General features: G+C 33.8%; 1 protein-coding gene and 1 long non-coding RNA gene across 4 annotated transcripts in view; one reads left to right on the forward strand and one right to left on the reverse strand.

Annotated features, from left to right (window-relative positions):
* The window catches only part of LOC143229117 (prominin-1-like), a 129,368-nt gene that overhangs the window by 45,839 nt on the left and 56,307 nt on the right, over window positions 1-27,222 (forward strand). For both annotated transcript variants that reach the window (XM_076460964.1, XM_076460965.1), the window contains exons 6-13: window positions 968-1,034; window positions 4,230-4,325; window positions 8,989-9,185; window positions 11,535-11,606; window positions 13,679-13,742; window positions 21,158-21,240; window positions 25,020-25,096; window positions 25,605-25,757. In XM_076460964.1, the coding sequence (XP_076317079.1) occupies window positions 968-1,034; window positions 4,230-4,325; window positions 8,989-9,185; window positions 11,535-11,606; window positions 13,679-13,742; window positions 21,158-21,240; window positions 25,020-25,096; window positions 25,605-25,757 (809 nt within the window). The remainder of the gene's footprint in view (window positions 1-967; window positions 1,035-4,229; window positions 4,326-8,988; window positions 9,186-11,534; window positions 11,607-13,678; window positions 13,743-21,157; window positions 21,241-25,019; window positions 25,097-25,604; window positions 25,758-27,222) is intronic.
* The window catches only part of LOC143229118 (uncharacterized), a 48,892-nt gene continuing 34,018 nt past the window's right edge, over window positions 12,349-27,222 (reverse strand). Inside the window, exon 3 of one of the 2 annotated variants that reach the window (XR_013015673.1) lies at window positions 12,349-12,514. This is a non-coding gene — a long non-coding RNA (uncharacterized LOC143229118). Of the gene's footprint in view, window positions 12,515-15,191; window positions 15,269-27,222 lie in introns of those variants that run through there. The other variant, XR_013015674.1, reaches the window with a different exon arrangement.

Raw genomic sequence — 27,222 nt, forward strand, 5'->3', positions numbered from 1 at the left:
CAAAGGCTGAACGTTAGCAAAAAGAAAACTTTTATTATTATCTGAAAAGTAAAAGTCGTTTTTCTAATTTTATTGTGAAAAATGACTAAATATCTCCAGTAAGTGTTACATATTCTGAAAAACAGCGTTTAAATTATTTTTTGAAATAACCTTAACTTAGATATAGCAGTTCCAGTATAAATAGAAGTAATGATTATCAGATTAGCAGTACACATTTCTTTTTATTTTGTACCTAAATACTAACAAAGCATTCTGTTTTGAACTCATAATATATGTAAATAATAATAATGTAGTCAGTTTTTTTATTTTATGTTTAATATTTATTGAATAAGCTTCGATTCTTTTTTGAAAATCGACTTGACTTTTTGTGTGTAGGATTTTTTGAAAAAAACGTTTATAGATATTTTTCAGTTATTTTAATTCTGTATATCACACTGCATCTCATAACTATTTTAATGAAAGATATTGTATTATTACTTTTGTGAACATGTTGTTCATTAACGTAATCTTTTAAAAAGTTTTAATATGCAACTGTTAGTATGAAGACGACACCGTCAAAAGCCTTTTCAGCAGAAATTATCGTGGAGATAGAAACACCCTTTACGATATAGTGGTTTCATATTTGCCAAATCACACATTAATAATAATTATTATTATTATTACTTTTAATTTTTAAAAAAAATTATATTTTTCTGTATGCTATTTGGTGCCCGCAAGTCTTGGTCCTGGAGGAGTTGTACCACTTATTCCTGTGCCTTTGTTGAACGGGAGAACTTAAATGTCAACCGATAATATTGATGTTATGTTAATTGTCTGATATAGGCTTATAATATAATTTTATGATGCGTAACTAGGATACCTAGTTTTGTAACAAAATTGTTTTCATAATTTTGTTTGAATACATATAAATCTTGTAACAGTCTTTTAAAATCTCTAATCATTTTGCACAATTCAATACTGTTCACAGCAAATCCGATATTTAACCGTGAGCTGTCTGGATGCAACTTTCAGGGATATTTTAAATAACATGGATGGTAAGTTAATTATGGCTGTTACTTCGAAACAATGTATTTTATTTAGTTTAAAATAGCATTATATAATTTGTAAGTATTATGTTTTTTTTTTCAGTTATAAAGATGTTTTTATCTTTAACAACTGAGCTGAATGCGTAGTTTTCACATCAGTTGAAAGGCCATTGAAAACTGTGGTTTTGAACATCATAAGTTTAAACCCTCTCCCTTTTGAAATATTTAATTTTAAATATATTCGCAAAGCCAAATCTGAGGGTCGCGGGCTCGAATCCTTGTCACAACAAACATGCTTGCCTTTTCAGTTGTGTGGGCGTTATTACGTATCGATAAATCCTACTCATCATTAGCAAAAGAGTGTCCCAAAAGTTGGGATGGGTAGTGATGACTAGCTATTTTCCCTCTAGTCTTACGTTGCTAAATTAGGATTGGCTAGTGCAGAGAGCTCTCGTGTAGCTTTGCGCGAAATTCAAAAAACAAACCCTTTTACATATACAAACAGACAAAGTGAGAGCTTTTCTTTCGTAAAGATTTTCTTAAAGAAATAAACAATCACCATATATGAAATATAATGTTTAAATATTTTATTCATGTTATAAAACGAGACAGTTTATAATGACGGTGAAAATGAGGACTTATGATTGATTATGTCTTTAAGACAGAATATTTATTTTTCATTTATATTCGAAATTTCGAGTCGCATAATTTTTATTTTCTTTCATTTTTATTCGAGTATGTAAATTCAACCTCTATTTTTTTATTACCATTCATTTTTGTTCGAAGATTTAAACACTGTAATTTTGGTTATCTTTCATTTTTATTTCAGGATTTGAGCCCTGTAATTTGTGTTATCTATCACTTTTTTTTTTGGTTCCGGGATTTGAGCCTCGTGATTTCAGTTATCTTTCGTTTTTATTCCGGAATTCGAATTCGAACCCTCTATTTTTTGTTATCATTAACTTTTAATCTAAGATTTGAGCTCTAAAATTTTGGAAACTTACCACCCATCACCATTCATTAGCTGAAACTTCACAATATTTACATTTTTTTCTGTTATGCCTAAAACCTATTATATTACAATTTGATATACTGCCATAGCTTTATTTGTTTTAAAGCTAGACAGGAACGGGATATTTGCATTTTCTGCCATGGTGAATTAAATCCCCAATTTTACCATTAAATTCTGCAAATGTGCTGATACTCCGACACTTTCACTTTTTGGTTTTGCGCGAAATTTAATAAACAAACAAACAAACAGTTTATACTTTTGAATGCCATAATGTTAAAACTTCATTATTGTATAATTATTATATGTTTCCAATTCTCTGAATAAAGTCGACATTTAGGCCTAGAGTTTAAATACACTTCTTAAGTGAAGAACCAGTTTATTCACCAGTGGACAATAATATTTATACCATTAACTTTCGTGGTAGTAGTGAACACGACGTTTTGTTAATACTTTAAAGGAGAGTAAAATAGAGTTTTTACCATTGTGAAAAGAAAAATATCTGAAATACCCAGAAATAAAAATATTAGATTTTTGCATTTCTTTACAACATGATTTTAAAAATTCTCTATCTTATAACGTCATTTTATCAATAATTCAATCAAGAAAAAAATCCCAATATCTGGAATATGGCGATTATCCACAACAATACGCAGAGAGATATGTTTCACTTATGGTCGTTACACCTTTTTACACTTGCTTACTGTAAACAGAAATGCAACAGCTACATATTTTGCTTAATACGTTTTGTTTAATTTTTGTCTAACTACATAGTACAATAACAGCATTACTTAAGAGATTTATATATTTGTAACATACAGTCTTATATACACATATATCTATGTGTATATTATTTTACTTAATAATAGGCTTTGTATCACGTAACACGGTCGAGGATTTAATTCCGTCTGTATCCATCATTTTATTTTTTATTTTGTTTCAGTAGTCAAATACTTTTAGTATATACATCGTGCGCAATGCATTATGCTATCGCCTAGTTACAAGTTTTAAGCTTAATATGCTCTTTCGTCGTCTGCTTTGTAGGTGGGTGGTTAATCCCTCATAAACTGTTTCACTTCGAAAACAAACATGTCAGTAAATAATGCAAGAATATTGAACTTTTTTTAATTTTGTCACTTATCTTCAAAACAATTATCTGCTCTCCAACACAGTTTTTAGTTAAAGGTACATATACTGAAATTTGAGAATAATTTGATTTCAAAATATTTTTTGATTGTATTTCTCAGAACATAACTGTCGTTAACCAGAAATATAAGACTGACGTAAATTGACTGTTTTCGAACATCATGGCTCACTTTACAAGAGGTACAGACACAATATTAAAACATTTCAGAGCTGTGTTGAATAAAGATAGATGAAACCTCACCACAACAACTTATTTTTTAAATTACCTTTTTACTTTATAAAAATAATGATAGCCACTGATATTATTGTAAACTGACCTTATATAACTGTCAGTATTATTATAGGATCCTATATACATTAAAACTGCTCAAATGGTTTAAGAAAAAGTGTTTAAAAATCTGCAGGCCATGCATAACCAGATTGTTATGGCACTTGAGTTTGACTCTTAATTTAAGGGTCGGGGACTCAAATCTCTGTCACAACAAACATGTTCCCCATTTTAGCTGTGGGGCGTTATTATGTGACAATCAATCCCTCCATTCGTTGGTAAAAAGAATATCTCAGGAGTTGGCGGTGGGTGTCGATGACTAGTTACCTTCCCTCTAGTCTTACACTGCTAAGCTAGGGACGGCTATGGCGAAATTCAAGAAACGAACAAATCTGTAAACTTGTAGTTATAAGTACCTATTTTAGGAAGTGTTGTTCCAGTGTTACAATTATTTTTTCTGAAATTTTGGTATAAAATATCCTAGTATACTTTATCCGTACTGGTTTTATCCTTGTTTAAGTTTAACAAATACCTTTCTAATTGATATTTCGTTTTTATATGGGATGAGAATCAAGTTTTCTATCTTTACAATCATCCTATATTACCGTGGCACAATATAAAACAAGCAAACAAAAGATATGGTAAAAAGATATTTTACACCAATTCCACGGGTAAAAGGGTACAACAGTTTGTTGAATAATTTTTTCCTTGTAGTTTCTTTGTTTTCTATGCTGTTCCCGAAACAGAACACACATAAAAGTTCGGTTATGTATCTGTCCAGACATCAAAACTCAAATTGGAGACCCAGTTGTAAGGGACCTAATGGGCAATATTTCGATAGAGGAACTAGTTGAAAAGTCGGATGATATTGATTCAGGTAAGCCTTTCTACCTACATCATTGTTTCTATTTCTGAGATTGAGAAGAATGAAGATTTAGTTGAATTCGTAAATTAAGCAATAAACTTCTTCTGTGATATATGAATTTTTATGTCTATATAATTTGTAACAAATTAATTAACATTAAAAACCTTTAATATAATATATAACTTTATAGAGGTGACTGCAAAAGTATACTATACTATTCAACTTATCTTGAAAAAGGAAATATGTGTTTCGCCATTTCGGCTTCATTTTAGGACAGAATGAGGCCAATTTTGGCTTTAATTACGAATGGATCCACTTACTAACGTTTATGACCAACCGTTTGAAAAACATCTATGGAATAAATCTCCCACCCCCGTGTTTTACAGTGTTCCAAGTTAACTAGGGTTTGTAGGTATACTTCTTCTGTTTCTCGGGCGGTGGTCGGAATGTCTCGGCTCAATTCGGTTGGAGTTAGATAGAGGAGTATGGTTTCATGAAGGCTGATTCAGGGTAATATTTGTTTTGAGCACATTTTGACATGATGTGTTATTATGCTGAAAAAGAGGTGGCCCTTATTAGTGCAGCATTCTTGAGAATCTCATGACATACATACACCATGGGACTACTTCACCACTCTTCGCAATTTTCATATTCTCCCAGACCCTCAGACCGAAACTGTCTGTCATAAGCAAACGAGCGAATTTTCAAAAGTCGCGCATTTGAAATTCTTTTGGACAAGATCAAAGCAAATTAATAGATATGGCGCTTGTTTTCCTTCTTATTAACTATATTTTTGTGCGCCAATAATAGCGAGTGTAGGGCACACGTATACCTGACTCAGTTTTATTCTTCAGAAGTATCTGTAAGCTTACTCTCAAATTGAAATTCGTTTTGGCATGATTGTAATACATTAATGTATGAGTCTTTGGGCGTGGTCAAATACGTCATTCGGAATGGTTTGATATACTGATTCGATAACTGTAACTATATATCTAATCGTTCGGGGAAGGTTATGATCTATATATGTAAAAACGGCTTGTTTGTGTTGAGAAGATATTTTACGTAGAGAAGCGAACAACGTTTCGACCTTCTTCGGTCATTGTCAGGTTCACAAAACCTCTTTCTTTGTTTGTGGGCATTTCTCTACAAGTGGGTTTTCTCGACATCACTGAAGGTTATGATCTGTTCTATTATTTGTTGCATCCAGTCCGTGAAATCTAGCACCATGCAGTTTCTTGTTTACAATGGGTATGCTTGCTTGAGTATACGCCTGAAACTATTTAGAAAATTCTTATATATTTCATATAATAAAAAGATATTATATAATATTAACAATTAACGTAGAGTAACGGCATAGAATTGTGTTAACTAAATACATACGGTATTACGGTATTTGATAAACAGAACAAGATTTTATTGACGTTAGAAGCATTACAGATTCGTGTCGGATTTTGAATAAAATCATTGTAAAATGATTATTTTGATACAAATGTTTCACATTACGGATATGTTTTCAACCAGTTTTTTTAACATAAGACACTGTACAATGTCAGTCAAATTTTGTAGTAGTTTCGTTTCATAGTATAGGTATCATCCGGTTTTTGTAACTCAAGCGAAGGTAGCGAAGGTAAAACAGCATAGCAATGCGTTATCCTTATGTAGCAGCCAATAAAGCCTGAGGGTATTAGCACTTTAGTTAAAATAAATTATAGAACAATATGTCAACCTTCTTAGGTCATCATCAAGTTAACAATGAGAGAGTTTGTAACTGACCTTTGCCAGGCACAAATGTTACGGCAGTCAAATTATCTTTTGTTCAAATGTTTCCAAGTGTTGTATCATAAACCTAATTATCAGCAAAAGTAACAGTTACACGTAACCAGGTATAAAATTGGTGTTCTATGTCAGTCTCTTTACAAAATCTTAAAATTACGTGTATGATTCATCAACAATATAGTTGAGATCCTAATTGTTTAATCTTACGTATCCGTTAATAATTCCGTGACAGGATGACGTATCCTGCTGTAGTCGATTCTATTACAATTGTTTTCACTTAAATAGTTATATCAGCGAAAACCTGAAATTATGTAAAGATTGAACTAGCTATTATAAAAGCGTTACCTGTATGTCGCAGATTGCACTATAAGATAAATTACTCTCTCTAATAGTGGTTTCAGGAAGTTCTTTACAGCTTCTATGATATCACAAAAAAAACTTAACCTGTTCCAATGCTTGTTAAAACTTTATCTCACGTTCACTGCGTCTTCGTAATTGGTTTGGTTTGGTGTTTTATGGCGCAACTAGGCTATCTGCACCGTCTTAATAAAAAGCTGGATAAAACTGCTACCAAGTCACTGTGGTTGATCTTCCTCACACAATTGGATGTTTGTTTTAATTAAACATATATAATAAAGGTACTAAGTGATACCACACTAAAAATTAATAACTGTGGCTGGCCTTCCTCACACTGTTGGATGTTTTTTATAATTAAACATATTTAATAAAGGTACTAAGTGATACTACATTAAAAATTAATAACTGTGGCTGGCCTTCCTCACACTGTTCGATGTTTTTTATAATTAAACATATTTAATAAAAGTACTAAGTGATACTACATTAAAAATTAATAACTTTAATGATTGGCCTCCATATTTATTTTATTTGATACTTTACAGACATAAGTAAGTAGTTTGATTTGTCTCTGACTAAGCCTTGTTAATACTATTACCATATACATTCTCAAACACATTTCTAATACTAGAGACTTGACTTATATGCATGTTATAATAAAACGTTTTACAGATCTTCCAGCATTTCGTATTTTTCTCTCACTTTAAATTACTTTGTAAGAGACTTCTTTCAAAGTTAAAACTGCAAGATGTTGCATACGAAGCTAATTTCGAACTTAGGCCCGGCATGGCCAAGCGCGTTAAGGCGTGCGACTCGTAATCTGAGGGTCGCGGGTTCGCATCCGCGTCGCGCCAAACATGCTCGCCCTCCCAGCCGTGGGTGCGTTATAATGTGACGGTCAATCCCACTATTCGTTGGTAAAATAGTAGCCCAAGAGTTGGTGGTGGGTGGTGATGACTAGCTGCTTTCCCTCTAGTCTTACACTACTAAATTAGGGACGGCTAGCACAGATAGCCCTCGAGTAGCTTTGTGCGAAATTCCAAACAAAAATTTTCGAACTTTAACATCTGTTGACGCTAACACCTGTTATAAATATGTTGTTTTTAAGTGTTTTCCGTTATCGGTGGCGATTTCCGTTTGCTCGGCACTAAGCAGGCGACGTCATAGCAATAAAACTCGAGGATCGATACGATAGAAATGCTGGTGCATGTAGTCTGTTGTGCAGTTTTGCGTCAAAAAAGTGTTAATAGATTATATAGAAATGATTTCCAAATTGACTTATTTAATGATTAAGAACCGCTTTTTATGTGAAACGTTTCATTTATAAGCCCTTATTGGATCGAAACTAGAACGTGCCCCCAGACTACTGCAAAAACTTATACATTTCTATACCTATAACTGTTAAGTACGGATGGGCCTCCGAAGAAAACTGTGCCAAATAGTTAAAAACGTCTCTAGCATGAACCAACTACAACATAGTTTTCACTTATTCTTAATAAACAAGACGCACTAGTTAGGGCGAAGTTGCTTTTCTGTTGTCATGAGTAAACTGACATTAGCTGTGACTAATTTGTTTTTAGTTTTCTTGCGGTAATTACGATTAACACTTTTTTCATTATTTCGATTAAACTCTCATCGGCTATGGGCAACTTTTTTAATCCTGGAGATGATCATGATGTAACTGAGGATGGCTGGTATGGGTAGTAACACTTGTAGTAATAAAGCAGAGAACAATGTTTCCACCTTCTTAAGTCATCTTCAGAGATACATTTTTACTTCAAGTGGGTTTCTCGTCATCACGAAGATGGTCAGGAATTTTCACTCATTATTATTACTGTTGTCTGTGAAACATGGAAACTTTTTCAGTGTTAGTGGATTGTTATCTGTTTCATGACGCCATATTATCTGAGTGTATGAATATTTTTACGTTGGAAAGGATTATAACTTCCCCAAACTGATCAGTTCTGTGTGATATAACACTACCTACGTGGCACTAAACCACAACCACTTATTCAATGAAAGATTGAAATGGATTGTTTAAGAGAGACGGGGGGGGGGGGGGAGTTAAATAACTTGAAGGTATATAGTGTATAAAACCTGTGCAAGTTTTGTAATCTGCAGTACAAGCTCTGCAGTGTATAATAGAGGCTGTGGTTTGAACATATGTCTTTTTTTACTGTGCGGTATGTTTTGTTTGCTGGATCTCTGAGCGGCGACATGTACGTTATTGGTCAGTAACAGTCAATGTCAATTCAGACACATAAGACATTTGAATTAAAGGCCACTTATTCTAGCTTACTCCAATATGTTTCAATCGAGAGAGCAGGGTAATTTTGACAGATGACGCTTTTTTGTAGCACAGATACTCTATTTCTGCATCTTTAAAATTTTATAAAATAACATTTCTGTAAGTTTAGCACTGAAAACTCTGTTATTGACTTTTGTGAATTTTCGTGAATTGCAGAATAAATCCATTTTCTTCTTTTTGGGTATGAAAACAGATGTATCATATTTATATATTTTGCTTATTTTCCTTCTTTCATAGGAATTCAGAATATCACAGAAAAACTGGAAGAAGTCGTTAACGAGATAGATGGTATTCGTTCAGATTATAGCAAGCTTGAAAACGAAGTACAAAGGATTAAAAATGATCTTCAAAACATAAAAAACGTCTGTAACGAAAACTGCGATTCAATTGACCTGGACAGTTTAGCTATTAATCCAAACAGCAGTCTTCAGAAGGTAATTATTTATCATTAATCCAAACAGCAGTCTTCAGAAGGTGATTATTTATGACTAAAAAATCAACACTCGACCAAGTAAAAAAAATAAATGTAGAAAAAAATGCTTAATTACCTATTACGATATTCATCGTTAGATCAGTAGTTATTTTATTTGGGCAGTAAACTAACTAAAATATTTTAAAATAACCTGACGTTCTTGTGTTTAAATGTTTATTAAATTGTAATCTGTCTGAGAAAAAGGTCTTGAAAAAAGAAACAAAACTTAGAACGTGGAGTATGAAAACTGATAAATTTTAAACCAACAAAATAACCATACGAAATAATGATTGTACCAGTGATCGAAACGTTACACCTGTTCAGAAAACTATAAAAACTTACTGTAAAAGCTATAACTTGTATGTGAATATACTTAATCAGTAAGTAAACTCGAAATTAAACTATTTACGTAACCATATTCCCCAAATATTGACAAGTAACATCTTGATAAAATGCCACAACTACAACCCGAAAGAAACAGAAAAGGTATATCTATGATCTTCTTTTAATCAAAGTTCTATATTTTAAGTTCCCTTTCACAAACCTTACAGAAGCTAACTGAGCCAAATGTTACTATTAAACAACATTCTTCTTCTTCTTCATGTGTCAAATCTGCGGCAGACATCGACGACCATGGCATGCCAGACTTCTCTGTTGTCAATCCTCCTTATCAACTCGATGTTGCTCATTGAGTTCTTGGTGACATAGTTATTGAGGCTGTCGATATATTTAGTTCTTTGACACCCTCTGCTTTTCCTCCCTTCTATTTTTCCACATAGCATCTGTTTCTCTATCCCATTCTTCCTACAGATGTGTCCTAGAAATTCCATTTGTCTCTTTCTTATAGTTTTCATGAGGGACCTTTTGTATCCTGCCAGTTCCATGACTTCCACATTTGTTTTTCTTTCAGTCCATGATATTTTTAGCATCCTTCTAAGGAACAACATTTCAGCAGCTTCTAATCTCTTCTCTGTATCTTTGTTCAGTGTCCAGCTCTCACAGCCATATAAGAGAACAGACCATACATATGATTTCAAGGTGTTAATTTTAGTGACATTTGTTATGTTCCTGTTTGTGAATATGGACTTCATTTTATTGAAAGTATCCTTGGACATTGCAATTCTTTTCTTTATTTCTGTGTCACTCTTTGCATTTGATGTTATAGTATATCCAAGATATTTGAAGCTTTCGACTTGTTTTATTCTCACGTCCTTGCCGGTTATGCTACATGTGGGTGTAATTGATTGTTTTGAGATAACCATGCACTCTGTTTTCTTTGCGTTTAACTGCAAGCCTTTTTCTTCACTCTCGTCTACTGTTGTTGTGAGGAGAGTCTGTAGATTTCGTTCGGAGTCCGCAATGAGGACTGTGTCATCAGCGTAGCGCAAGTTGTTGATATTGCATCCGCCTACTTTGACTCCCTGATGTTCATTGATGTTTCGTAGGATTATTTCGCTGTATAAGTTAAAAAGATCTGGTGAAAATACACATCCCTGCCTCACCCCTCTTTCAATTGGTCTATATTCACTCAATTCATCTTCATTTTGATAGCTGCCATTTGCTGTCAGTAAAGGTTTCTAAGGATTCTTAGATCTTTAGCATCGATGTTCAGGTCTGACAGCATGTCGAATAGGTCACCATGTCTCACTTTGTCAAAGGCTTTAGAATAATCGATAAAACATAGATATAAATCCTTTTGTACTTCCAGTGATCTTTGCATGAGCATGTTTAGAGCGATAGTGGGTGGTGGGTCAGAGCACGATCTGACAAAGGAACAGTAAGGCGCTCCTTCCCTCCGCTAGCCCATGGGAGGTCCTTGGGCAAGACCGATTTCGTCTATGTTATGTCGAGAGGGGAAAGAAGAAATTTATGTTATTGCAAAACAACAGTCCCCTGCTGGAACAGCGGCAAGTCTTCGGATTTACATTTCTAAAATCAGTGGTTCAATTCTACTCGGTAGACACAGCAGATAGCCCTATGTGGCTTTGCTACAAGAAAATACACAATACACGCAAAACAACAAACAAAGTATGCAACTTTATGTCTAACCCTTCTACAAATTAAAAAAAAAAACAAGTAGAATAAGTGGCATTTCTACTTTCCTGAAAACAAAACTGAACAAATTCTGAGTGTTTCGTACATACTAAGACGATATGTCAGTACTACTGATGTTAGGATGTTAGTCGTATGGAACTTCTTGGTATTTGTACCTAATAATACAGTATGTCAGTATTACTGACGTTATGATGTCCTAAGGTATAGAAGTTGAAGTGTAACGTGTTATGTTTTTTGTATTTTTTTTCTACTGCAGTTTGATCTAAATGGGAAGTTGAATGAATTTGAAGAATTACGGGACTTTAAGGTTACGAACAAAACTATACTGGTAAGTGTCACATTATACTGTTTTAACACCTACTATTGTTGCCTTGTTAGTCTCCAACGTAAGTTCAGAAAATGTGCAATAAAAATAATTTGATCATTCTTCTAGAAAGTTGCTGTAATTTGGTTTCATTTACAAAATTTAAGTGTGTGATGAATAAACTATTTCAACATTTGTACTTAGTAAAATCTTATTTTCGTAAAACAAGAGAGAATCTTCAATAGCCAAACACTGGAAATTCTTTTAGGCAGGATTAGAGTAAATTAACCTAAGACTTTTGGTCCCCTTTTATTAGCTATATTTCTATGCGCCAACAAGACCGATGTAGGGCACCTGATTCCATTTTATTACTTGTCAGGATATCTACCACCCTACCCTCAAATTGAAATTGTTTTAAGCAAAAGTAGAATAAATTAATTTATGAAACGTAGGGCGTGGTAAAATACATCAGTCGTAAGGGAGTTGACCTCCTGCGTTGAAGACTAGCTAGATCTCCAATCAGTCAAGAGATGACGGAGATGTGTTTGTACTGTTTGTTTAGTAAAACTTCAAAATATCATCAAAAGATCAGTGTATCAGAGTTTCAATTCTATCAGAATTATGCAAACTAACTGGCTTCTTTATTTGGGTTTTCTTACTTAACGTTTAAATTACTCATGTTTTGATTAGTTTGCAAGGAAATATAGTTTACTGTAATATACTTAAATGTATTATTATTAATAAATACGTTCAGTTACTTCCTGTTTGTATTGGTTAGAAACTTTATTTTATTAAGTTGATGTGAAAGATTCTGTTTTTTTCATCAGATGTGGCTCTAAAAACAATTTGTATCATTTCCGATGTGCCTTTACTACGGTTGTCCTTCCTAATAGTGCATTGCTCCAGTCCTTTTTCTTTTTAACTGGGTATACCTGAGCATGGGATGAAATACACAACAATATATTAGATTACTAAAATGTTTATAGCATAGTTTTTCTTTTGTTTCTTGAATCATCCAAGACTTTAGCGTTCTGTAACTTTTGGGTACTACCCAGATGAAACATTTTTTTACAGAATATAACAGCATTTGCTGTCTCTCAGCTGTGTTTAATATACATGAAAAATATTTTTAGAATGAAACTACTCATCAATATTTTTAACGAACACCTTTCTTCAGATACCTTCTGTTTAAAAAAAACAAACCTAGTCCACTGACAGAAGGTGATACCAGTTTAACTCACCAAAAAACCCGGATCAAGTTCCAATACTTTCCTTCTGAAAAAAATGAATAAGATAAAATGTGGAACGATATTTATATACGTATTGAAAGCCAGTGAATTACGTTCGTTTTAACATTGGTGAAAACTTTATTTGAAATTTTTTTTGTTGAATAACTTTTTAATATTAACCCGTTTTTTCTCTGCAACACCTTGAAGCTAGTGTTAAAAGAGAATACCGTTCGTTGTGACGTATTTTAGTTATGAATTATATATATTGTAATGATAGACAGTTTTGTCCTTTTTGAAAATGCGCGTCCACTTTACTATCTAAATATGCATAAGAATGCACGTCATTTCAACATATATAAATATGCTTTAATAGGCTTTTTTGTACAACAACATGTTACAAGCTTATCAAAATTTAAAAAAGTAGCTGACGTTAGTTTGTAGAAAACATTATGTGTTTATTTATTAAAAGTATTAAGCATGGTAAAATTTAGCCCTAAAATAAAGAAAAAAACGTATACAAGTTACAATGTAAATTTATCTCTTTATTAGATATAGGCCGTAGTTAATAAAGGCTTACGTAATGTTAGTTCCTAGGATTAGTGGACTTACAAAATTATTTTGTATTATTCTAGGAATCTTATATTTAAAGAAGTGCTGTTACAGAAATATACTTTTTTTGTTGTAAATGTTTTGAAGGTCTCTGATAGTTTCGATTATTACTGTCTTTTATTTCTAGCTTAAAGAAGCAATCTTGGATTTTCCAAAAAAATATAAATAACGAAGTTCTGTTACAGAAAGATACTTATTTGACTGTAAATGTTTTGCAGGCCTCTGATAGTTTCAAATATTACTGTTTTTCATTTCTAGCTTAAAGAAGCAATCTTGGATTTTCCTAAAAGTATAAAAAATAAAACGTTTCCAATTACAGAAGGTCAGTTGTTGTTTTTTTCCTTAATTTGTTACTTAAGGCCATATGGAAATATTAATACTTATAAAATATGAGTTAAAGAACCAATCGTTTAAACTAAGTATTAACTTTTAAGGGCTGTTCTGAATAGTGATTTGTACTTATGTCTTAGTCCCCCAGAGGTATGTCTGTGGACTCATATCTCTAGAAACTAGGTTTCGATACCCGTGGTGGTCAGAGCACACATAGCCCAATGTGTAGCTTTGTGCTTAATTCTAAACAAACAAACAAATTTATGTGTTAAATACAAAACAATTTGCGATCTGTGCTGTTCCCACCATGGATATCGAAATTTAGTCTTTAATCTATAAATATAGAGACTTTCGGCCAGTGGGTAACCATGAATATTGGTGAATTTGATTCCAGTAGCTAATTTTCGTGGCTTAGCTTTTAGCTTAAACCAGACTAAGTTCTTGTTTGCCCAGTGACAGGAAGCTGTAGGAACTCTAGTATATAAGTATCTTAAATGAAGTGGTATAGGATAATTAAAATGAGTATAATCTTCTGATTAAACCACCAGAAAGTTTTAATATTATTCTTCGAAACATAAATCAAACCTGGCCTTGCATGGTGTTAGAGCACTAGTCTCGTAATTTAAGGGTCGCGGGCTCGAATCGTCATTATATCAAACGTGTTCGCCCTCTCAACCATGGGGGTGTTATAATGTGATAGTCAATCCTACTCTTCGTTGGTAAAAGAGTAGCTCAGTAGTTGGCGGTAGGTGGTGATGACTAGCTACTTTCCCTCTAATCTTACACTGCATAATTAGGGACGGCTAGCACAGATAACCCTCTTGTAGCTTTGCGCGAAATTCCAAACAAACAAATCAGTCAAACCATTCCTGTGTGGTATGTATCTGTGTGTGTTACGTTACGTAACTCCTTATAAACGGCTGACTTCTGAGTAGCACCAAACGAATTGTCTCACCCTCGAGGTTTGCACAATGGTAAAATATTTCACTTCAACTTTTGGGGAGCTTGGGGTTTTGCCGAAAATCATTTCGCCTAAGCTGCTGAACTCATTAACTTCTAAATGGTGCCAAACGAATAGTCTCGGCCCCGGAGATAAAAACCTTTTATCCGAAAAAATGCAAAATAGTAATTTAAGCATTATATTTAAATTATAGTGGCCGTGTAACTATGGGCCCATAGTTCAAGCATTATATTTATATTATAGTGACTCTGTAACTGTGGGTCCATAGTTCAAGTATTATATTTATATTATAGCGGCCATGTAACTATGGGCTAGTGCTTTTGTGCTAATACACTGATTTGTCACCAGATGACAAAACCAATAATATGCATGAATTTTAATTCATTCACCAACACACTTTTAAACCTCGGACCACATAATTTATTTAATTTTTTGTTTTGTTTTTCTAAGAAGACGGGTCTTCAGCTAGTACAGCGGTAAGCCTATGGATTTATAACGCTACAATTAGGGGTCTGATTTCCCTTGGTGGACTCAGCAGGTAGCTCGATGTGGCTTTGCTATAAGAAAAACACACACTCAGAAGGCGGTTGAAACGAATATCATCAGAAAAATGAACCACAGTACCAGCGTGCTAATTAGAAACTTCTTCAAACTAATCATAACGTTAACACATTTAAACAGAGACTATACAAGAACAGGAAAAATCCATACACGAACACAATTCTGCTTAAGAGCTTTCTTGCATGTGGATAGAAGATATAGTGAAAACATACATATTACCAAACTCGTCAGTTGCTCATGTAGTTTATATTACATCGTTCTGTTAGTTCTCCCGTTTCTTTATATTGATACACCGTGCTTTGATTGGCTGATTTTCGGTATAAAACAAAGGATTAAACGTAATTAATTCATTAAACGAGATTTGAATAAAAACATAACACATAAATAAACTATTATGACTTTCTATTGACTCATTAAATTTACTTTATGTAAGAGAGAAAATTTAGTGAAACAAAAGCGGCCGTAGTATAGAAAAATGATAGTGGAATCGAAACATCTGTAAATAAAGAATGGATGTGACTATGAGCGGTTTTTCAAAACTAAAGTTTGGAATATTACTATTCTAAGAAGTGAGTTGACATTTTAAAATATTTGATATCAAAATCTCCAAACACCTTTTGGCAAATTATAGTATAGCTGTTTAAATATTTTTCTGTATGCCATCAAATTATTTGTATCTTTGTATCTTAGGGGTACAGTTATCCTACTTATGCTCCTCTTAAAAGACACAAGTGTACTGTTAAACCCTACCTTTGAAAGGAGTAAGTTTTTTCAAGTTATATTTTTTTTTGTGTTTATTTATGTATTTAACCGCCTGATCAATTGTAATGGCTGTAGTGAGGGATAGAGTGAATGAAGCGAATCTGCTTTGTTCACTCGTCAAGATGTTCGACCTTGTTCACGTGATAACCTTAATACACTGTATAAGGAAAATTGTGTCCCTGTGTATGTTTACCTCTTTACATCATTATAACTTCTTTAATAAAGAGTTTCACCGTCAGAGAACCTTTCGTGTCACAGCGTATTAACTATTAAATCCCAGTAATTTAATTCTTAGTTCTTAAATAAACTATATTCTCTGTGACTTTTGTATATTTTGAGTTCATTGCAAAACTTGAAAAAGCACCTAAAATTGAATAATACGGTCGGTAATAAACAACACTCTCTTGTAAGTAATAAACAGTACTATCAAGTGTTTATTTTTCGAATTTCGTGCAAAACTACACGAGGACTATATGCGCTATCTGTCTCTAAGTTAGTTAGCAGTGTAAGACTAGAAGGAAGGCAAATAGTCATCACCACCCGCCGTTAATTCTTGGGGTACTCTTTTTGCCAACGAATAGTGGGATTGACCGTAATTTATAACGTCGTCACAGCTGAAATGGCGAGCATGCTTGTTGTGACGGGGATTCGAACTCGCAACCATCGGATTATGAAAATGGCGGCGCCAGGATATTTTCGTTGAAGGGGTGAAGTAAACTGTGGAGGGGCTTCCCAAAATACCATCAGTATGAAGTATAGATGGTAAATTATAATAATGTAAATACCAAGGTAATTTCAGAAAGGTGTGCTATTTTGAACTGCATTTTCAATGCAGTTTTCATTGGAAACTCATACTCTGATTAATAATTCATTATTACAAATTAGAAATAATCTGTTTATGAAAATATGCGTATATGTAAAAGAGGAAGCTCACCTGAATTCCACCCAAGGTAATACATAATAATAAAGAAAATTAAGATTAGCTTAGATTGAACATTTAATATACCATTAAGAGTAAAGCTACAAATCAAAATAAATATAACATAAAGACATAGTTCACATAGCAGAAACGAATTATCCCATGTGAAGTTAATACACTCTGAGGAAAAGTAAGGTCATTATCAGGCTAACTATCTTTCATCTTAATGAATACGTTGAGTTCTATGAATCTATGTCTCTTTGGTGTTAATTGTTAAGCAACAACGACGACTGTGTTTTCCATATTTTATGAATATATGTGGGTAACAATATTTGGGGGCTGAGGGCGGCTTGGCTTATTGGGGGTGCTCGAGTCCTCCCTAGCGCCGTCCACTGGATTATGAGTCGAATGCCCTAATCACCTGGCCATGCTGGTTCATACTATGTAGTGAGACAACTAATAACAACACTATCTAGTTAGTTGTTGTTGTTTTGAATTTAACACAAAGCTACACGAATAGGTAGCTGTCTGTGCTCTGTCCATCACGGGTATCGAAACGCAATTTTTAGCGTTGTGTGTCTATATACATTCCGCTGTCCCACTGGGGGCCTCTAGTTAGTACTAAACAACATTTTTAACACTAGTAATAAACGACATTGTCAAACAGCCGTTAGAAACACCATTTCAATAATATAGTAATTGAGCTAGGGAATGTTACTGAATTTCTTGATTTGGTTTGTTTTGAATTTCGCGCAAGTGGTCCCTAATTTAGTAGTGTAAGACTAGAGGGAAGGCAGCTAATCATCACCGCCCACTGCCAACTTGTAGGCTACTCTTTTATCAACGAATAGTGGGATTGACCGTAACATTATAACGCCCCAACGGCTGAAAGGGCAAGCATGTTTGGTGCGACGGGGATTCGAACCCGCGACCCTCAGATTACGAGTCAAGTGCCTAAACCACCTGGCCATGCTGGGCCCGTGAATTTCTTATACATTAACAATAATTAAATAATTTGATAATTTATGTAATTTATAATAATGTAGATTTAAGGATACAGTAAGACGTGAAGTTCAAATTTTTGTAAATTTATAACAGATATCTGAAAGTTTTATTACTTGATCAATCGCCAAGAGAGTGAACGTTGAGCCAGAAGTTTTGTGAAAATTTTGATAACACATGAACAAGGCCTACAATTAGCAGGTTCTATATAAAAGTGAGGATGTGTCTCAGACATAAGGTCATAGAGAGAAGTACCCGGTTAATTATAAAAGTCAGAATACGGGTTTGATGTATAAGACATGTGAATAAGTAACAGATTTCGTATAAAAGTCAGAATGTGTGTCTGAAGTGTAGGACATGTAAAGATGTAATACCTTCCTTATGAAACGTAGGATACGTGTGACGTGTTTGACATGTAAAGAAGTAACAGTTTTTATTTAAAAATTGGAATGTGTGCATGTCACGGAGGGCCTGTAAAGAAATAATTCGTTCCATTCAAGAGTTTTGTGTGTAACGTTTAGGATATGCAGAGGTAATAAGCTTCTTACAGAAGTGAGAATGTGTGTCTAACATGTAGGACTAAGAAGCGATACAAAAGTCATGATCTGTACTTGACGTATAAGATATATAGTAAAGTAACAGGCTCCTTACAGAAGCCAGGATGTGTGCATGACGCGTAGGACATACAAAGATATAGGTTTCTAATAAATGTTCGGATGTGTTTCGTGTAAAGAAGTAGCATGTACCATATAAAAGTTAAAAAGTGTGAGTGTTGTTGTTGTTGTTTAGAATTAAGCACAAAGCTACACAATGGGCTATCTGTGCTCTGCCCACCACGGGTATCGAAACCCGGATTTTAGCGTGCGAGTCCGCAGACATACCGCTGAGCCACTGGGGGGCAAAGTGTGAGTGACGTGTAGGACATGTAAAAAAGTAAAAAGCTTCTAAAAGTCAATATGTATGCATGACGTATCGAACATTTAATGAAATAGCACGTTCCATACAAACGTTGGTACACTGTATATATGTGGCATATAGGACATGTATAGAAATAACAATTCCTTATAAAAGTCAGAACGTTTATCTCGCGTATGGACGTGTCAAGAAGTAACAAGCTCCTTATAACAGTAAGGATGTATGCGTAACATGTATGAGATACAAAGAAGTAAAATATTCTTTATAAAAGTAATAATGCGAGCGTGACAGGCCGGACATGTAAAGAAGTAAGAGCTTCTATATAGAAGTTGGTACGTGACATGTAAGATGTGTAAAGAAGTAACAGGCTTTTTATAATAGATTGTTTGCATGATGTGATTTAAGAAGTAACACATTCTATACAAGCATTGAGATGTATATCTTGTATAGGACACGTAAAGAAAGAACAGGTCCCTTATTGAATTTCGAGTGCGTTCTTGACGTGTAGTACATGTAAACAAGTAACAGGTTCCATATGAAACTCACTTTGTGAATTTTACGAGTAAGACATGTACGTGGGTATGTTCCATACAAAAGGCATGATTTGTGCGTGACGTATAGAACATACAAAGAAGTATAAGATTCCCTATTATTCAGTGTGTTTACATGAACTGTTGGACATGTAAAGAATAAACAGCTATTTATAAACGTTAGGATATGTGCGTGATGGTTATGAAATATAAAGAAGTAATAGGTGCGTCACAAAAGTCAGAGTGAGTGTTACGTGTAGAACATGTAAAGAAATATCAGTTTATATAAAAATTAGGATTTGTTCGCTACATTTAAAGAAGTAACAGTTTCCTTATAAACGTTTTATGCATGACGTGTAAGATATGTACAGAAGTAATAGACTCCTTACAACACTTAAGTTATGTGGGAGACATGTAGGACATGTAAACAAGTAGGTTCTATATAAATCTGGGGATACATGTGAGGCATGAGGACATCTAAAGAAGTGACAAATTCTTTATTAAAGTTAGGATGTATGCGTGAGGTGTAGCTCATGTAAAGAAGTAGAAGTTCCATATGAAAATTATGATATATTTCTGATGTATGGAACGTGTAAAAATGTAACACCTTAGATATCAAGGTGTTAAGATATATGTTACGTGTAGCTCATGTAAAAAGTAACAGTTTCTACATAAAAGTCAGGATGTGGGAGCAATGTGTAGGATGTTTAGACTAGTAACAGTTATAAAAGTCAGAACATATGCCAGACATGTAGAACATGTAAAGAAGTGTTAGGCTCCTTATAAAAGTCAAGATATGTGCGTGAACTGTGGGAGATGGAAAGAAGTGACAGGTACCTTATGATAATCACGATATGTGGTGACGTGTAGGACATGTAAAGAAGTAACACGTTAGATACAAACGTTGGAATGTGTATCTGACGTGTAAGAGATGTAAAGAAGTGATATATTCCTTATAAAAGTTGGGATGTGTACGTGACGTATGGGAAATGTGAAGAATTAACAGGTTCCATATAAAAGTAAGGATGTATGTATGTCGCATATGACATGTAAAGACGTAAGATGTTCGTTATGAATTTCGGGGCATTTAAAGAAGTAACATGTTCCACATGAAAATAAAGATGTGTGCTTGTTGTTAGAGCATTTAAATGAGTAACGGATTTGATATAATTGTTAGGGTGTGGTATCACGTGTAGGGCAAGTAAAGAAGTAACAGGTTCCTATAAATTTGAGAGTGTGTGCATGGTGTATAGGGCATGTAAATGTGTAAATGATCCTTATAAATTTGAGGGTGTAGGGCACGTAAATACGTAACGGGTTCTTGTAAATTTGAGCATATGTGTTTCAAGTGTAAGACACATAAAGAATTAACATATTCTTTATTAATTGGAATCGAGTTATACTTTTTAATGTAGCTTCCATATTGAAGATCCATTTTTGAAATTTAGTGTTATTTTTTACTTAATCACCTAATAGCTATATCATTTTTTCTAATCTGCTGTCAGTAAATATTAGTATTAAATATTCCTCAAAACTAGAGATTTTTTCAGTTTTTTATAATTTTATCCTCACCAATGGCACGTATTAACTCGTTTTAAAATTTACAGAAAATCATCGGTTTTTGTTTTTTTAAGTGGGTTAAATGACGGTCAGATAACGTATAAACATAAATACTGTATTTTAAATATTATATTTAGATTTAATATTAAATTAATATTTCATGAAATATTTTGTTGTTTTATTATTTCGTGGTTCAGACGTGAAGAATCAGATCATGTCGTTTAACGCTGAAATACGTGACGGAAAATACAAAAAAGAATTAGACAGCATTTTGTCTGAGGTAAGTACCTATAGCACTTCCTGGAGTAAAGGTATGTTTAAACAATTTTAATAAGTTAATTAATTTAACGAAAGTGATACATTTTACAAATAATTTATAATTTTCTTCGCCAATTTGTGTTTGGCATTGTGACATAGAAAATGTTTATGCTGAAACAGTCTTAACTGGTAACACAGACCTGCGAATTTTAACTTCGTAAAACTGGTTTTTGTTTTAATAATGTATTTTATATAATTCAGCTACGCATATTCTGAAAATAATATTCCTTTTTTCTTTTTTGCTGTCACCTTAGTATATTTTACAAATCTAAAAGGAAAAACTCTTACTTAGATCAAATTATTTCGTTTACCCCAATAAACATTTTTGATTATTATGTTTGAGTTCTAGCACGACCGACAAGACTCATGTCGCAATTAGTCTAGAGAAATCTATAGCCAGTGGTTGAGCCCGACATGGCCAGGTGGTTAAAGAATTTGATTTGTAATCTGAGGGTCGCGGGTTCGAATCCCTATCACACCAAGCATGCTTGCTCTTTCAGCCGTGGTGACGTTATAATATAACCGTCAATTCCACTATTCGTTGGTGAAAGAGTAGCCCAAGAGTTGTTGGTTGGTGGTGATGAGTAGTTGCCTTCCCTCTAGTCTGATACTACTAAATTAGGGACGGCTAGTGCACATAGCCCTCGTGTAGCTTTGCGCGAAATTCAAAACAAGCCAAACCTTTTCGTTTCACGTAACCGCTCGATGAACACCGAGTATCCTCAGGAGTTTTCTACTGCACGGGTCACAGTTTGATGTACTAAGTCATGCCTTTCCAGTAGGATACTTATGCAACTCTATGCATTTATTGCATTGAAAGGTTTGCATGTTCTACGGTAATTCGTGTATGCTGAATCTGAAAATATTCATTTTTCTCCATCACGTACAGATTTTTCACAAAACGTCATAAGTGAATCATTTGCATTAAAATTGGGTCACATTTTATCATGCTTAAGATGATCACAACCACTTTTGTTTTTGTTTTGAATTTCGCACAAAGCTACACGAGGGTTATCTGCGTTAGCCATCCCCAATTTAGCAGTGTAAGACTAGAGGGAAGGCAGCTAGTCATCACCACCCACCGCCAACTCTTGAGCTACTCTTTTACCATCGAATAGTGGGATTGACCGTCACATTATAACGCCCCCACGACTGGGAGGGCGAGCATGTTTGGTGCGACGGGGATGCGAACCCGCGACTCTCAGATTACGAGTCTAGTGATTTAACCACCTGACTATGCTGGGCCGAAAGGAAAGATAAAATAGAATAAAACTGAGTAAGAAAGCAATATTATCTGTTTTCACTGTTCTTATGTAACATTTATAATATTTTATGCACCCGAAGTTTGTTAATTATAGTCACTAACAGCAGTCATAGAGCAGTAATTTTAGTTAGAAAAACAAACAGAAGACTACTTTATAGCTGAAAATATGCAACTTGTACTTTTTCAGTATCGGAATATTACACGAATGTTTAATAAATTTGAAAAGGATTACACCTACTTCTTAAGTATTATTAATTCCTAACCTAGTGGAGAAGGTATCGGGCTGCGGATGAGAGGTCCAAGGTTCTTGAGATTTTATTTTCTTATTGGTTATACGATTCCTGCTAATGTACGAATCACACACACAACAGAAACACTATTAATATTTCAGTTAATTCTACTAATTATTGTCAGAGATTCTTATAAAATCCAATTGTTAAAATTGAGCTCTCTATTATTTTTTTATACAACATGTAACACTTAAACAACAAGATACGAAAGGTGAGACAGACTGTTAGTCGTAATAATAGTGTTTTTCAACACAAAACGGCAAATAAATGCTTAAACCTTCTTAACTTTTGTGTGGTGTTATTACCAGAATACAAAATGTCAACTTTAATGTTTACACCCTACGGAGTGTTAACTGTGAATAGTATTGAAAGTTTATATCTATAATATATCAACGTCTGAAGAAGCTGATTACTTATTTAACAAAACCAGTAATGTATTGCTGTCAGCCGTGTTATTGTTCATTATTATTGAAGTCGGTATGAAGTTGATTTACGTCTGTCGCAGAAAGTATCTATACCGTACGGAGGAATAGGTGTGATAACACTTTAAATACTTTTTATTATTATTCGTTTTTTTATGAGTTCAATACGAAGCGCTCCTTGTTCTAGTCGCAAATAATGAAATTTGAATTAAAACAGACAAAAGTTTGTAATCATTCCTGGCTTCTAGAAGCAGTATTTTCTGCTATTTAAACTGGATAAACTAAATTATTGTTTGTCATATTTCAAGAAAAGTCATTATTGTTAATTTGAAAACATAGGCTCAAAAGACTGACAATAATAATGTAAGTTAAGACATGTAACTATAAGGTGTAAAATCAACACAAAGACAGTAGTAAAGTATTTAAGAACTGTAGATCTCAAAGTAGTTTGAACGTGCATGTCAAAACTTCACAGTATTTTGTGCATTAAAGATTTTAATCTTAAGTCTATAAACAATGCTGAATATACCCATGATACAGTTTTAAGTAAAAAACTGCAGGTTTGATACAGTACTTCTCATTGTACTGTTAAGACAAGTAATTAAAAAGTGTATCGTGATATTCTTAAGTTCTCAGACTGCACACAGTTTACAGGTATCCGGTATTTATAGGTAACTCTGAACCATAACATACCTACCACAGTCGTTTATAGTTAACACAACAAAGTGATAATCAGAATGTTTGTTTGTCCCCACACAAAATAATTTGACATCGCTTTGAAAATTAATACAGTGGATCTGACCACCCCATAAAAATTTCGACCAGTGGTCAAAAATGCAGAATTTAAACCAAGCAAAATGATGCAGAGCATTTTATGGGGTGAGTTACAGTAAGTATTTTAGCCCTTCCAAATATCCACACTCAACATGAATAAAGTGCACAAACACCAAATATCTGTGATTCTGCAAGAACTACAAATATCTAAACCCGTGAAATGTTATGCCGCACTAATGCCAAATATGTGCACTTGTGAATAGTGAGACCAGTTATTCCAGTGGGATAACTGCTAGTGAATTACACGAACTTTAAATACCTACATTCGGGAATAATACGCTACAAGTCCTACAAACCTTTCAATGAATGGAAAAAAGTTAATAATTTCTCGCGAGAAAAAGTTATTATGAGCTCAACAAATGACGTTTCACGTTTCAACAGGGTTCTGTGCTAACCTGAAAACGCGGTATAGACGTTGCAACATCAATTTCTTGCACGTTGAGTAAGCGTAATATACTTCACACGACTAATTACAGCTATTGTTTTACGTATCGTTTTTCTACACTTCTATAACCCTAAAAACTCTCTTCTTTCCCGAGTTCACAAATTTTGAAGTTCAAGCAACTTATTCAGACTTTGGCATCACTAATCGAAACACCTAAGGCGCCTCTTTTTGTATATTTTAAAACACTAATGGCATATTTTACAAGTAAGGTTTTCTTTGCTAGTATCTTCGGAAGCTTAGCGATATTTGGCTCAAGTAGTTTTACACTTTAGAGTGTAAGAACACGTTTTTATTCATGCACATGTAAAAAAACTAGAAGTTAGTAACTTTGGACCTATATAAGACCCATTTTGTGACATGAACATTTCACGAACCCCTGTACATCTAATAATAAATCACATCCATGCATGTGATTTTTGTTAAGTGAAAAATGGAATGAAAGATTGTGCAAATACATAACATTGAGTTCTTTTTCATTTATTCAAGGTATTGAAACAAACGAATATTGGAAGGAAAACCGTTAAAGAAACAATGGACTTAATAAGACCTTACGAAGGTTACAGGTAAGATAAATTCAACGTTTATAGTTCGACTGGATTTTACGTTATTTCTCTGGTGTGTGCAGATTTAAAATTATAAGGAAGTTAACTGAAATTTATTATACCTTGTTAAATCATAAAATTGCTGTTATATTAATAATAAAACCATTATATTAGCTCGAATGGAACGTTTTGGTTTTCAGTGAATCAGTTATTACCCGAATATTTTACAAGTGAAGTTTAAATTGAAATATTTGAAAACAAGTTTGTAAAACATCTTTCATAAAAGTCAAAATAATTAGATGTGGAGAAAAGTTGAAAACCTTGATAGATTATTTTATTTTTACGTAGTATGGGTGTTTTAAATTACATGTTGGTGATTTTAAACTAACCAACTTTTACTCTGAGGTATCTTATACATTGTTAGTGCCAATATCGTAATCACTCTAAATATAAGTAATGTATAGATTTTAATGCGTATTTGTTTGTGAATTATTTGCTTTTAATATTTCATAAATGTTTATGTCATTAGGTGGTGGGGAGGTTTTACAGTATGTGTTATTGTAGCTGTACTAGAGGGCGCTTTGATCGTGGGACTTTGTTTGGGGATTTTTGGCTACAAGAAAGACAGACATCCGACTCATAGAACTATGACATCACATTCTGGAGGATTTCTTCTGATAGTGTAAGATTTCTTTTAGTAATTTAACGTATAAGGACTGTTGTAGTAATGTAATGAAAATTGTGATATTAAGTGTAAGAGTGAAGTTAAAGCGGTCTAGAAACGGTAAAATAAGACTTTTATGACATTCAGAACAACACTAAAACAAACGAAATGTTTAACTTGTTTTCATTCCAGTAGTTCATAGCTTTAAGGTTCAAGTTTGTTAAAGTACCAGCTATAAAGAGAAAAATTAGAATAAGAACAAGAGAGAAATGATATATACTAACTTACCTTTCTATTTCGTGAAGAGAACTGACATGTAATAACTAGAAACAGGTAATATGTTCAACATCCTTATGCAACATACAAATTCTATATCTTTATAAACGTTCCGGAAACTGAGATCACAAACTCGTGATTATTTTTTAGAAAAGACAACGTAACAAGGACACTTACCACACACGGCAAAAATGCATAGCAGTGCAAGAGTATACATGTAACAAGTAGAATATAGTTGAAGTGCTATGATACTCTTTTTTTGCTGCAAACTGATATAAGACCAGCAAAATGTAATTTATTTTACACTAGTAACAATATTAATGTGATGTGATGTTTTATACGTTACGTTGTAACAGGTGGCCCGGCATGGCCAAGCGTGATAAGGCGTGCGACTCGTAATCTGAGGGTCGCGGGTTCGCATCCCCGTCGCGCCAAACATGCTCGCCCTTTCAGCCGTGGGGGCGTTATAATGTTACGGTCAATCCCACTATTCGTTAGTAAAAGAGTAGCTCAACAGTTAGCGGTGGGTGGTGATGACTAGCTGCCTTCCCTCTAGTCTTACACTGCTAAATTAGGGACGGCTAGCACAGATAGCCCTCGAGTAGCTTTATGCGAAATTCAAAAACAAAACAAGCAAACAAAGAAACTTTGTAATATATGTTCTCCAGTCTAGACGTTATATATGTCGTAAGACTTGGGAGTTAGGATAGCGGGCCGGGCTGCTTATTTGCATTCCAATACTGCAATAGGCCTTTGAACATATTTTCACTTTTAAATGTTGGCGGACTATAAAGGTGAGAGTCAACCACAGTATTCGATAAAGAGTAATCTCTTGACAGCTGGTGCCATTGATTGGTTTTTCTCACTCTACAGGACTCAACCTTATATTTTGAAAGCACTAGCAAATGGTTGCTAGTTAAATTTAACTCTGACCTAGCCATTTAGCCCAGATGTCGATAAGAGCTAGAAATTAATACTCTTTACTTAAAAAAACGTTGCATCGTCATATTTAAGAAATTAACATTCTATCAAAAATTAACGATATCATAGTATCTAAGAAACTAACTGTGTTTGGAGTGATTGAGATATTCAAAAGAGTGATGGTGGGGGGACTTCGTTTTCGTAAAAGTATAAATTAGGGAAAGTATGCGCGAAAGTATGCTTTTCATTGGACATAACTTCACGAAGGAGTACTTTTCAATGGTAA

This window comes from Tachypleus tridentatus, chromosome 10 (genome assembly GCF_004210375.1).
Source record: "Tachypleus tridentatus isolate NWPU-2018 chromosome 10, ASM421037v1, whole genome shotgun sequence".
NCBI lineage: Eukaryota > Metazoa > Arthropoda > Merostomata > Xiphosura > Limulidae > Tachypleus > Tachypleus tridentatus.